Source organism: Notothenia rossii, assembly GCF_949606895.1.
Source record: "Notothenia rossii genome assembly, chromosome: 6".
In the NCBI taxonomy this organism is placed as follows: domain Eukaryota; kingdom Metazoa; phylum Chordata; class Actinopteri; order Perciformes; family Nototheniidae; genus Notothenia; species Notothenia rossii.
In genome coordinates, this window is record NC_136909.1 from 78,679,802 (window position 1) to 78,693,714 (window position 13,913).

At 41.8% G+C, this 13,913-nt stretch overlaps 1 protein-coding gene across 1 annotated transcript in view; it reads right to left on the reverse strand.

The window, feature by feature from the left end:
- Positions 1–1,249: 1,249 nt before the first annotated feature.
- The window catches only part of wapla (WAPL cohesin release factor a), a 16,911-nt gene continuing 4,247 nt past the window's right edge, over positions 1,250–13,913 (reverse strand). The window contains exons 6-16 of the mRNA XM_079689965.1: positions 9,685–9,937; positions 8,645–8,756; positions 8,405–8,502; positions 8,070–8,146; positions 7,441–7,616; positions 7,024–7,139; positions 6,703–6,930; positions 5,749–5,965; positions 4,255–4,343; positions 4,024–4,119; positions 1,250–3,159 (exon numbers count right to left, since the gene is read on the reverse strand). Coding sequence (XP_079546091.1) covers positions 3,094–3,159; positions 4,024–4,119; positions 4,255–4,343; positions 5,749–5,965; positions 6,703–6,930; positions 7,024–7,139; positions 7,441–7,616; positions 8,070–8,146; positions 8,405–8,502; positions 8,645–8,756; positions 9,685–9,937 — 1,528 coding nt within the window. The 3' untranslated portion in view covers positions 1,250–3,093. The remainder of the gene's footprint in view (positions 3,160–4,023; positions 4,120–4,254; positions 4,344–5,748; positions 5,966–6,702; positions 6,931–7,023; positions 7,140–7,440; positions 7,617–8,069; positions 8,147–8,404; positions 8,503–8,644; positions 8,757–9,684; positions 9,938–13,913) is intronic.

The following is a 13,913-nucleotide window of genomic DNA, read 5'->3' on the forward strand; positions in this document are numbered from 1 at the left end:
ATTTACAAGACAGAAAATCAAGTTAAAGAAGATCAGTTCTGCTGCAGAAAATGTTGCAATGAACAGCTCAGGAAAAAGAAAAACAGGTTATAAAAAAAGTAACAGCATGAGCTCAGGGGGGAGAGAGGGGGAAGGCTGACGAGACAATTGAGTCGAGGCAGGGAAAAACACGTCCAGAGTGGAGGGAGATGACAGGATGAATGCTGCGGAAGCTGCAAAATGCAGTTGTAGTTCTCCCCCTTAGCTATACGCAGCTTCACCGAGAGGCTTTTGATTGGCAGCTGGGAAACGTTAACCCCTTCTTCTGCATCCCTTTCGCCCTCTTTCTTCTCTCTGCCCTCCCTCGCATTCTCTCTCAGTGGAGGACATCTTATCAATCTTGTAAACACATAGGAAGCAATGCGCTCTCCCCCCTCTTGTTTACCCTCATCCACCTCCTTGCTACTGATCATCACAGGAGAAACGCTCGCTCTGCCTTTGACTTCCCACAGCTGAAGGAGCGTCATGTATAATGTATAGCAGCAGATGAAAGGCAGAGGTGCCTGGCATCTACATAACGGCTCTTTGGTATTTAAATCTGTGCCACCACCTTAGTCTAATCATATATTTGCACGTGGCGCGGCGAGACATAAAGACATGTTATGTGTGCACTGTTTACCAAATGTATAACCCTGTCTTGGCAAATCCTGACTTTTCTTATTTAAATCCCGCATTTGTCCCCGCTTGTTGTATCACGGTTGACACAGCTGTCGCTGCGTGGGATCACTGTTTCCGGATAGTATTTCACTACAGTCCCCAGGCTCCCCGAGCTATTTGTAAGTTTGCCTCTCAGCGAGCAACGGCACCAAGAATCTTTTGTTTCCATTATGCAGCAGTCAGTCAAACTGAGGGTCTGCGTCCACAAACTGTCCCCGCTGAGGGCTGTTAAGTATACCGACCACGCTTTGGACTCTCACTCCATCCCAGCCAATTTGTCAGGGACCAGAAACAAACCGAGGTTACGCACGGACACACAGAGAGAGACACCCTTCACCACACACACTCTCTCACTTAAAGCGTTGAAGTAACAGCCGAGCTGGAATACAAATGTAAGCTTTCAGTGGCGGCCACATGCAATAATACCAAAAGGAAACTAAACACCGCTTCTGTTTGGTAAAGTGTTTTCCCTCACAACAGTCGACAAATCGAGTCAGGAAATGAGATAATGCATTCCTGTTGTTAAACCGCTCAAGGAAGGAAACACAGGGAGTGTATTGAAAGTAGCAACTTTTTTTTCTTTTTCAGATACAATTATTTACATTGTAACCAAAGACAGTGTCCTTGAAACGAGTACAAACTTTTTTTTTCTCCACTTCCTGCGATTTTTGTTTTTCCAAATGACAACCCAGAAATATTGTATAAAATAAAAATATCAGCTTCAGGGAAAAAAGTAGTCTAAGCATTTTTAAATGTCCATTAACCGCTATGTACAGGAGTATTTACAATCTAAAATTCCATTCAGACCAGAATTTTGCAAAGTAATCAGACGCAGTAAACACAGTTGTTCACTGCCGCCCACAAACTAGATACAACTAATCTGCTTTTACAGGTATGGCTGTCATTCAAATCAGTGATCGTACATGTGAGCAGTACAAGACAGAGGCCTTTGAAGATTAATGTGTACAAATACAATGACACCAAAATAATAAATTAATGGGAGCTTAATGAATGTTGTGTAGACTAAAACATGAAGCTACATGTGGCTGGACATACAGAAATGTGGCACCATCAGTAAATCCCCAATGCCAATTAACATGAGCGAAAAAAGTAACTGTTCCGCATATTCTTTGTCCAGCCACTGAGCTGTGTCATATGGGATATATCTTAATGAAACAGGATGGGAAACTTTAGACACAAATGGCATCTCACTAGGTAAAAACATTGCATTTACAAACAGGAGGAGAAAGCATTAAATTAAATACATTTAAAAAGAAAAAAATAACTTCATTTCAAATTAAAAAAAGAAGCACAACCATCACATGTTTGAGTAATTCATCACATCTGTTATACCTGTGAGCTTCAATGCATATTGTTATTACAAACTCTTGATTTTATTTGAATTTAAATAAGCAAAACAAAGTAAAATAGGACCAAATTAATTATTTGTAAGAATGAACATTTAAATTCATAAAAGCGTGTAATTTCCAAGGGCCTTTATTTTTCAAATAAAGGACACCCTATCAAAGCCAGCATTTTGCGCAGTCCTTTAAAAGTCATTCATGAGTTGGGTGAGGAAAAAATGCCCTGAAGAAAAACTTAAAAACAAGTCTAAAAACATATAAGATACGCGCATAACATTGCGCCTACGCAACTTGCTAACCCGCACCGTTTTACAAAATTAACGGGCACAATTAAAACATACAAATCAAAGATTTAAAAAAAACTCTGCTTCCCTTCAACATTCAAGCCAACTGCAAACATTAAGCTTAACGGGTGAAAGCGTCCAAAATCATTCCACACGAGTTTACATAGAGACGTCATTCTAACATCCATGAAAATTATTGTGTTTCATGCTTATCAATGATTTCATACTTGGCTTCGATGTGGATGAGATTAAAATGTAATGATCCATAACATTTCATTCAGAGGTTTACACTCGGGCTAAGTGACCGGGAATGAGACCAGGCTGCGGACCATCAGACCGTTAAACCTCTTAAAGATGTTTCAAGAACACGTCAGTGAGTCCATTATCATATAAGATGATTCCACGGATTATTATGACACGTTAGCCTCTGCCTGATTCCCAGGAACCTGAGGATGAATCTCCTGACTAATCAAATGTGGAACTGAAGAAATGTGATGTCTGTCAGCTAGCAGGGCTTTGGTTCGGGCTGTGCTCCAGAGAAAGGGAAACTTTTTGTGAGTTCACGCATTCATCGGTAGCAATTCAGAGTGAGCGCAGCATTTGTTGATCTGGTGAAGTCAAAGGAACGCTGCTGAGTCTTCGATGACCCCCACCCCCCCCACCCCTGTGGCTCCTGTCGGGGACGGGGCACCAGAAGAGCCCGGGGTCCCTTTAATGTGCAGAGTGTGAGGTCCTGGTCTGGCTGTCTGTTAACAGTGCTCCAGGTATTCGATGACCCGGGTGATGGACTTCTGTCCCGTGGTGCCCATCGCACACTGAGAGCAAACAGAATGAGAAAGATAGAGTTTGAGGAAACATACCACTGTACTTGTTCAGTCTTTAGAAACAGACGGCAAACATTTTGGAGGATGTTTGAGCTTCTGTTCATTAAAAGGGGATATTTATGAAACAGATGGTTCCAGTCTTCAGCTCTGACGGGATGAGTCACTTTCAAAGCTGCTGCAAAACGCACATCTGTCCAGTTTAATAATAAGGCTGGACTTATTTTTAAATTATCCTCCGTATCACTACTTGAATCAGGCTGCCTGGATACACAGGAATTAATTGATAACAATTTATTTGTCGTGTGTGATAATGACACATTACTTGCACAGAGGCTAAGTGCTTTGCAAGTGCTTTTAGACTGGCTAAGAAGCTAATGAGATCTTTTTGAAGACAATCACGAGATCTTTTTATATTTTATTGGTTTTTACAGCCATTCCAGACATTATTCACAACTACATCTCAGGGTTAATGAAATAAACAGAATAGAAGCTTCCTTTAGTATTTTCTGAACCGAATAAAAGGTGCCAAAAAAATGAGATTGAGAATTGCAGTTGTGCGTCAAAACTGTTTACTTAATAGAGGGCACAAAGTGTGATTTTCCATCAATAAGTCTAATTAAAGCGGCTTGTGTGACTTCAGTACAATTTGCCTGGAGCTTTGATTGCATTTACACTTTGAGATGAATACAGAAAATACTGATGTTGATGAAAATGATTGCTAATTTTTTAGGAAGGAGAATGTATTCAACGTGTCCCTATAGCTCTATACCATAATTTAATTCTAACAAGTGCCAGTCATTGTAATGAGGAAAGCATTGGTGATGACAGAAGGTCAGTCTTTACAGTCATACTCACAGTGAGGTTCATGAAGCTCAAGAACTTCTTCAGCATTTCTGTCATGATGGAGAAGTCCCCTTTAGGTAGATGCTGTCTCACAGTAGTCAAATTTATCTGAGAGGGGCAAAAAGGTGGGTGAGCAACGACATAAATATCTTTGAGAGGGGAAATAAATCTTAAATCATAAACTCTGTGTGTGTGTGTGTGTGTGTGTGTGTGTGTGTGTGTGTGTGTGTGTGTGTGTCTCACCTGGCTTCCCTGGCAGAGGCAGCCCAGCAGCAGGGCGGTGTAGGAGGCAACAATGCTGTCCTCCATATGTTTGCCTGAGTGCTGCAGAGCTACAGCAGACACAGTGGAGATAGAAAAAGATTCACATTTCATGGATACATACACTTCGTCTTTCTGAAGGTTTCAACCTATGATGGTAAGAACTGCTGAAAATAAATGTTGGCTGGAAACATTGCTGTGAGAGCAACTTTGCAGCGATAATTCACTTCCCAGCTCCTCAACAGGCTGCACTGTGACACGTTCGGGGATTAAAATAGTCAATAGGGCAGTTTTTACTGTGCCGTTTGGCTCGATGGAACAGCAGAAAGAAAGCAGGTTTGCATTTCTCAACCTGTGAATCAACCATGTGAACAGCAAAGTACATGAGCTGCTTTAAAGACACACTGGGTCAGTTGTGTTTGCACAATTTATTTAAAACAGAGAAGCTACATGGTAAAATAAATAATGTGGGTGTACAGTGGGTACTAGTGATTGTTTGTATTATAAGTTACTTTCTCAATGCGTTATTTGCTTTTTGCAATGTAAGAAAATGGTAGAAATGGTCGTTGAGAAACTCGGTAACTGAAATTTGCTTGAAAAATCACAATTGATTTAATGTTTCGCCCTTCAGTAAGTCATGTACTAATTCAGGGGTGTCAAACTCAAATACACAGTGGGCCAAAATAAAAAGGGGTACTAGTCGAGGGCCGGACTGGTTCAATTGTTATTGTAAAGCGTATTGAAATGAACTTATTGCACATATTCAACCTGGAACCAACAAAGCTTAAATTATTGCCTATAAAAACAACATTAAACATTAAATAATCAGTTGCATTCATTTCTTATGGCTCTATCTGCAGCTTTTCCAGAGTCATTTCTTATGATTACATTTTTGTAACAACAGCTTCAACAAAAACTATTTCCCTCTAAGAAAGAACCAAACATGCCCTGTGGTCTCAAGAAGGAAACATCCATGGAAACTCAGTGTGCTGCTCTGTGATGCTAGCTCAAGCCAGATACTTGGCATCTCATCTTGGGTGCAAGGTCATCAATGTTTGGGCTCAGGCTCTGAGCTGAGGAGACCCTCAGGATGGAGTGAAGGTGTGCGTGCAATATGCCGGCGGGCCAGCTCTAATAGTATTTAGAAATGATCCTGCGGGCCGAAATTAAATCCACCAAGGGCCTGATTTGGCCCCCGGGCCTTGAGTTTGACACACGTGTACTAATCCCTTCAGACCCAGTGTGTATACACCCTGTATAAAGGCTTTGCAATCCTTTGTTGTACTGCCATTCGTGGACCTAAGACAATCTCTCACATGTAAGATTTCTCTTGCTTCAGCCTTAATTAGTTGAGAAGCAAGAAAGGTAATGAAGTTGCCGCTACACAGCAATCATCACTGCAACATGAACCACATTTCTATCTTGATTAAAACTCCAGACAGAGCTCCTCTTACAGACACAACTTCCATCGTCTACCTTTATTCAGATCCAACTCTTCCTCTTCCTCCTCTTTCTTCTCGTCCTCGTTCGTCTCCGTTTGGTTGTCGTTGGGTTCGGCTGCCACCCACTGTATCTCCCCCGACGTCTCCTTCCACTCTCCACTTTTGTCGAGTGCCGGCTTTGGCGCCTCGCTGATGAGGTCGTCCGTCTTGGCCTCAGCCAGGATGGCGGCGCGCTCCCTCTCAAGTAAGAACTAGGATTTAAAGAGAGATAAACAGATGTGAGTCCAAACACAAACTTTTTAATTGGAACAGCAGAGCTTTATTATTTCAGAGGGTATAAAGGGATAGCAGTTAATCGTGATAGCAAAGGTACTGCTTTGTGGCCGGTCAAAAAGCAACTGCCAAAACTCAGTTGACAGTAAAAGCTCATTTTGAAGTTAATCACTACTTTACGCTCAGAGGTTCCTTTCAGGCTTTCAGAATGAAGCGCTAATGTGGAGAGCAAGTCAGGGGAAAGCTGTCAATATAAAAGCAACCTGTTTAATAAAATGTCATTTATCTTGAAAATCCGAATCCACAAATGAGTATGCATCGATTTACACTTATCTTCAGGCTGTTAAAGATATGCAACATCGGACTTTTACTGAAAATACACTCAGGGGGTTCAGCTGACGGTTGTGTGGTCGTGCACGTAGCACAGAGGGGATATTTGAAATGATAAGGCAATATAGCCTCATCCATATTCATTATGCATGCATCAGAGTAATGCTTCCCCGTTCTCCCTGAGAAACACCGTCTCACCCGCTTATTCAATACAAGGTCTTCTTTCAACAGTAACAACACAGATTTGTTTTCTCACGGCTGTTCTTCACTAACACTTTCTGCTCACATTTTCACTTCAAAAGAAATGATGAAAAATATACCTGAAGCCAAGACAAAAAAGAACGCTGTTAAAATATTCATTGATAAGTCCTTTCACAAATCCTACCTGCACCAGGGCAGCCAGAGCTCCGGAGGGCTTGGGCTTGACAGGATCGTCTCCCTGAGACTCAGCAGCGGCGGGCGGCGGTGCGTTCGCTGTCTCTGCTCCTGTCGGGTCAGCCGGCTGCAGCACGCTGTCTTCCAGAAAGCTGTCGTCCATTAGGTACTCCATGTCCACCAGGCAGTGGCGGTTTCTGGAGCTGTACTCCACCAGGTTGATAAGTAGACCCAGACCCTGGTACACACACACAACACAAAGAAACACATAAGACACATGTATACGTAGAGTGTCTGTTGAGCAATTAGGTGTTCTGGCCATTAGCATTACCAAAACTCGCACGTCGAACCGCTGCTCCTGGGGGATGAAGCGTGGAACTCGGAGGACGCAATTCAAAGCAGTTACGGTAAGCTGTTCCTGCTCACCAGTCTTAGTGCTGCCCCACTCTGCAGATTAAAATAACATCATTATTGACCTCTGCTAATAATAGTCAATACCCTGCTAAGCACCTGAGTGATAGGGTTTAAGTGGAAATGAGCACATATATCTGAATATAATCCATATTGAAAAACTCTCATATCACACAATCAAACTTCGGTTTAATTCAATAAACTGTGCTTCATTGTTATGCACCACCTCAGCAACAATAAGCCATAGTGCTGACTCATTTCCCAGCTCTGAGTGGCTAAACATGCCAGATTAGGAAAGAAAGGCAAACAAATATGAGTTGGTAGTAAATCAGAATACCATTATCGTGGGTGAGGTTGAGCAGCACTCCTATGACGGCCCGCATGCAGTCCTCCACAGCCTTGCCAACGTTACTGAAGCTGCAGTGGGGCAGCGCTGCCCCCGACAACGACAGAGAGCTGTTATTTAACGACCTGCTGTATCGCTGAATCATATCTTCACAGTACCGCAAAGCTCTGGTGAAAGGGAGAAAAACATACTGGTGAGAAAAAAGCTAGAAGGGAGTCAATAGACACATTTTGAGGAAAAACGAAAAATATTTAAAAACTGTTTCTCTGTGTACGGCACAACGCTGAATGTCATTTCGTGTCCTCTAATACAGGAATAGCAAACCAAGCTTTATCAGATCTAAACTGGCTCTGACGCTAACAGTTATGGCAATCGGCTAATTCTGTTATCGTCCATCACTTTAAAAGTCTGTGATTTACTAATTGTTCTTTTAGATCAAGATGTTTTTGAGTAACAGACCCAAATGGAAGACAACACACCTGAGGACAGCGTTTAGTGTGAAGGGTACACTAGTGGCACCAGAAGTACAAAGACAAAGTGAACTGTTGTTGTTTCAGTCAGGTTCTCAGAATGTGTGTGTGTCCAGTCAATAATAGCTCCGAGCTGCATCCTGTGCTCACCTGGCGGAGGAGACGATGAGTTGTGATTCTTTGTAGGCAATCAAGTACGCCTGGTTTTCTGGGTTCTGCACTGTCACCTGTTGGCAGAAGAACGAAAGAGGAAATCAACGGAGGGGGAAGTACATTAAGGGGCAGAAAATGAGGAGAGACACTTTCTTTTGGCACAGATCAGTGACATTTTATGTGACATTGAAAAAAACCATTCCGTCTTTCATAAAGGTAACAATAAAAGTTACCATCCACTCCGCAGGACTCAATTACTTTTGTCCTTTAGCATGACTTTTGCGCGACTTTGGGGGAAGAGGACGATCCCAACCTGACAGAGCAGTACTTACACTTTCAAGTACTCTCAGACAGCGCTCCGCTCCCCATAACGATACGACCAGGTTCTCCTTGTCGTCCTCTTGGCTCAGGTTCTGCACATACTCCTTAACTGTGGCACGCACAAAAACAGAACTATTAAGACACCCTGACAGGGACATGATACTCAGCAGGTCTGGTACTTGACATTGGGAAGGGAATCTTTTTGAAATGTTACAGAAGTATAGAGACTTCAAAGCTGCCCACACACCTACCTTTGTCTACAATATGGTCCAACCCTCCCAGAAGTCTCAGTTCTTCTTTGAACCAATCCCCCGCTCTCTTGGAGGTTAGAGAGAGTAGAGTTTCCATGGCAAGGTGGCCCGTCTACAACAGGAAAAAAAACTACTTGTAAAATCTGCAAACCGTGCATTCACTTAATTGGCAGCTGGACAACTCTTTTGGAACTTGGGAGACCTTAAATCTGACACTCACATTTTTGATAATATTATAAGACCACACCCACAATTTAAGATGACTGATATGGATGTTAAAAAGGAAAAACATTGAATAATGTCATCACTTCAAGATATTGGGGGAATTAAAAACCACTTGTGTTTTTATTGAAACAACTCATTTGTGATTGCAGTTCCACAGAGTAATATTCATGGGATATTCACGTCCTTCTTTACATTAACTTCCATAATAAAACTGTTCAAAGGACAACTAGGAATAGCACATCTACAAGCATCCATTCTTTGCAAACAGGTGTTTAGTAGATTCAAAGGCGGGGTAGGTAATTAACTTCAGAAACACTTTGTTATATTCCAGTGTTTCCCCCTACCATTGTCTTGGAGGGACGCTGCGCCCCGCCAACGGAGCCATGCGCCCCCCCTGAAATTCAAGGTGTTTAAAAAAATATGTTTTTTATCATTTGTTATTTAATTATAATTTTTTGTTTAATATAAATAGCACCAAATTGCAACTAATTTATATCTACCGTCTTTTTTTTAAATAAACTAAACGCTTTCATTTTAAGTTGTGAGTTCAGTGTTTTTAACCCTAAGAAACACTGATGCTGTAATCAATAACAATAATCAACAGCTCCTCTCTCTGCTCCAGAGGATTTACAAAATATATATCCCAATGCCTTTAACTTTTCAAAATATAATTTCTGATAAAGCCATTTAAGTATTTATGAAAAGTTGCTTGTTGAAGAGAGACCATTAAAAACATGATAAGTGGTTTATGACTAAGTACATCCAGCAGTGAAGCTTTTTAGTTATATTTATGTTGTTGTTCAATGACAACCCACCGTGATGTTTTCCAAGTCGAGGTGCTTGTTATGCACGGTCTCACACAGCTTCCTGATCTTCTCCTTGACCTTTTCCACCTCCTTGGGAGTGAGCTGATCCTGGTGGGCCGAGTAGTCCTGGTCTATCTCCAGCAGCTTGATCATAAGCTCCAGACAGGCCCTGTCCAGATCCATGTTAAGACGATCCCGACTCAGAATGTACATCAGGGAAGCCGTGCACAGACCCAAGTTCTGATAGGAAGATAGAGAAATGCTATTTTAAAAAAAGTGTATGCTGTGTAGAGCAGGGGTACTCAAATACAAATGTTAAAGGTCCAAAAAAATGTTTTTAATAAGACAAAGGTCCGATGATTACGGTCATTCAACATTTTAAACAATTGCAACAAGATTCTTAACACGAGGTTGCAAAAACAAAAATAATCTGTGTGCAGCAGTTTTCATTGTTATTGCGTCTGTGCTTGATCCCTCAGAGTCGCAGAGCTGCGCAGTTATGAATAAAGGCAGCCGCACCCTCTTTCGTTCAGCATTCCCATCATTGCTTTATAAGTGTCTTGCCCCCTTGTGTGTCCACTGAGGTTCGTCAGTCCCAACTCATCTTCAACAAACTCCCCCTTTGCCTCATCATAAAAACTCACAAACACCAGCAACTGAGCATTGTCAGTGGTGCCAGTGGACTCATCCACAGCTAAGGAAATGCACTGTGCATTTTGTATTCCATCACAAAGCTGATTAATCAAATCACCAGCCAGTATTTATGTTCTTCTGGTTGCTGTGGAATCTGAGAGGGGGATTTGCTTTATTTGACCTGTCATTTCCTCTTTTTGTTTGCCTTCAAACATGGTCTCCATCACTTCAGTCATGCATTATTTTATACTTCAGTTATTATCCAGTGGAAAGTCCTTACCTACTGGCCTAGTTAAAAAAAAGTGGTTACTTTTTTTTGGCTGGGCAGTGTAGTTTTACACACCGTCTTATTTGACTTTCTCAGGACTTAGAACAGTTTTTTGGGGGCAGACCCCCACAAAGAAAAAACTCGTAAGGTCATCATCTTAACAGTTTTGTATGCTCATCCCGTGAGCAGAGCATCATGTCTATTACAGCTGAATGCCGCGATTACCATTTTGTTCAGCAAAACGCCTCACCAAATTAGTAAGATCCAAAGCTTTAGTGCGTTTTGATTCAATGAACAGCCATTGATTCAATGTACAGCCAAACTTGACAGTCTCTTCTCTGTCATTGTAGACCGCAAATACCTCATTCCTTCAGTACTTAGGTCCGAATCAGTCTATGGTCCGAATGCTTCTCGTTTTGCGCCGTACCGTTCAAATGAAATCGCCGCCAATCATATTTCAACGCTCGCGCCATGGGTTGACGTGCGTTACAAGACGTGTGTCTTGTGCTGCATTCACTTGCACTCGGACATTAGAGACGTTCTCTCATAAATGTCCGATGAGCCACAACTTTTCTTTCAAAACAAAGCTGCCAACTGGGGTGGCAAGGCCTATTTTTAGGGTGGCAGTTGCCACCCCATGCCGCCCCGGGGTCCCCGGTAGGTGAAACTAGGCTGCTAGCTACAGTACAGATGCAACTAGATGAGCTGTTAACTCTCGCTCTGACTTTTTTTTTTTTAAACACACATTTTTCCCACCCGCATTCCGCGAAGACCCGCCCTACTGTGCCTCTGATTCGCAGAGTGTTGGTGGGGGGGAAAAAACGCTGACGGGATGCTGAATGTGATTGGACCAATGCGTTGACAGACACACACAGACACACACAGACAGACAGACAGATAGAGCGCTGTTTGTACACAGCGGAGAATTTTGAGTCGTTGCGTTGTCTCAAAAATAACACAGATAATACAGATAATACATATGAAAAGTATAATTTCGCTCAGAGTCCAGAGACAGTTGTCGTTCGGTCCGGATCCGGACCGGAGTCCGGACTTTGAGGATGCCTGGTGTAGAGCATACAGAGGTGAGACATGATGTTCAATGACAACCTGACGCTGGGAACATTCGAATACATGGCCACTATCACCAATACACTCAATCATTCTGACCCTTTAACATTATAATTAGATTTGTATTAGAATGGTGAGGATTGAGTTTGATTGAGGTCCTTTCCAATTTCAAGGTTTTTTTGGTGTGTCTATTCAATGTTACGAATAAAACAGAAACCTTAATGTTAGTGAACAGGAGAAAGTGGCTGCAGTTTTACTTTTACAGCTGTAAATGTATCCGTCTGTTTTAAACTCTCGAACCAGAACAGGCAGAGACAGAAAGTTTTGGTCGAGTTTTGAAAAGTTTTAAATAGAGAAATAGAAACTGAACATAAGGAAAAACTCACACATTAAAGGCAATTAAACTGTACTGAATACCTGGATTTGAATATAACCATTTCATAATCAAGACATGAATAACTCCAGGCATGCAACCTTCAAACATGCTATTCATTAGCAAATATTGCAGAGGTGTTGAAAATGATATGAAAACAAGCATCACACTCTCCAGATTAGATGGAACATTTTCTTCTGCTCTCTAACACACAGATCACACAGCCAATGCAAGCTAACTGGGCCAGATACACATAAATAAAACTGACATGTCGACAGTAAAGACTACCATTGCAGGTCTGCATATCCTGTCAGAAAAATCCACATCATAAGGCATTGATATATATCAGTGATGCAAACACAGGTATGGTGAAAAAAGAGAGAACTATTCGAAGCAGAAAGAAACAGCGTAATAAACCATCTGACAAAGGCAGTGGCGGCTGGTGGGAAATATTTTTGGTGGGGCTATGGAAATGGTGACAAAACAATACTAGGGCATTTAAAATCAGGAGACTAAATACGAATAAAATCAGATTTACCCACGACTGTTTCCACTCTGACTTTAATACAGCTACACCATTGTTTGGTTTCCATGGTAGCGCGTCTCTTTAGCAGCGCGCGCAACTCAAAGTCTGAGAGGGTGAGGAAGATGAAAACTGAACAAGAATCAACAACTCGACCCTCTGATCACTCCTTTCCTGTAAAATACAGGTCCAGCCCACACATATGCTCCATGGTGCTACAGGCATTGCCCTTACAACTACAATAAGCATGTAAATGTTAATCTACAGCTCCGGCGATCCACTAGCACCGGAGTCTACACCTGCAGACGCAGCCATCCCCTACTGTAGCGTCACCTTGGATACGAGTCGAAACAACTCACAGACACACAGGCCAGGGCGCTGAAAGGGCGCCCTTTGAGCATCAGATCTGACGACGCTGATTGGCTAAAATTATGTTTCGGCGGCATAGTTTACAGATAGCAACAGTCAGCTTGTTGGTTGCAGCTGCTCTGGCTGAGGGCTCCTTTCTACCGCCCGGACAAGAGAGGGTAATGATACACACTGCGGCCAGGCAGGAAACATGTGACTTATCAGTAACTTTAGACATCGTAAAACAATTTTAAACTAGATTTTATTGTAGATTATATATTTGACTGATATCAACTATATAATATTTACCTTGTTCTTTAAAAATAAAAAATATATATTTTTTGAATATATATTTTTATTTATTTTTAATTTTTAATGACAAACATGTGGGAATAGGGGGGGGCGGCGCCCCTAGCGCCCCTATGGGCCGGCCGCCACTGGACAAAGGCCTGTGCTATAATGCTTCAATTAACTGTTCTTTATAATATACTCAGATCAATAGGAGACAGAGATGTTAAGTTATAAATCAAGGGTTTTTATTATTATTTACAGCAGGGGTGGGGAACCTTTTTCCTTTCAATGTTTACAACATCCTCCGATGGTCGTACAAATTATTGAACTCAACCTCTGCTTAAAAAAAACTAAAATTACAGCCCATTCATTTTGCCTTTCTTTCATGCTGTGCAAAGAAAAAGCTACCTCTTAATCCAGATATCTTACCATGACTCGCGCATGCATGTGCACGGTGTGGCATGACCACCAAAACAGAAAGATATGGACACAAGATGTGTGCAAATGTATTTAGTATCCATGATTTAAGTGGGGGGAGGACCTAACCTCCTCTAGGGGGGTCCGGGGGCATGCTCCCCCGGGAAGATTTTTTTATTAAATATTGAAGTTAAAAGCATCAATCTGGTGCACTTTGAGAGCAACATGAAGAGATCTATGGATACATCTCAACACCCATATGAAACAGAACTGTAAGCAGATTTTTCTTTTTGGATATTTTACAAATCACTCTCCTT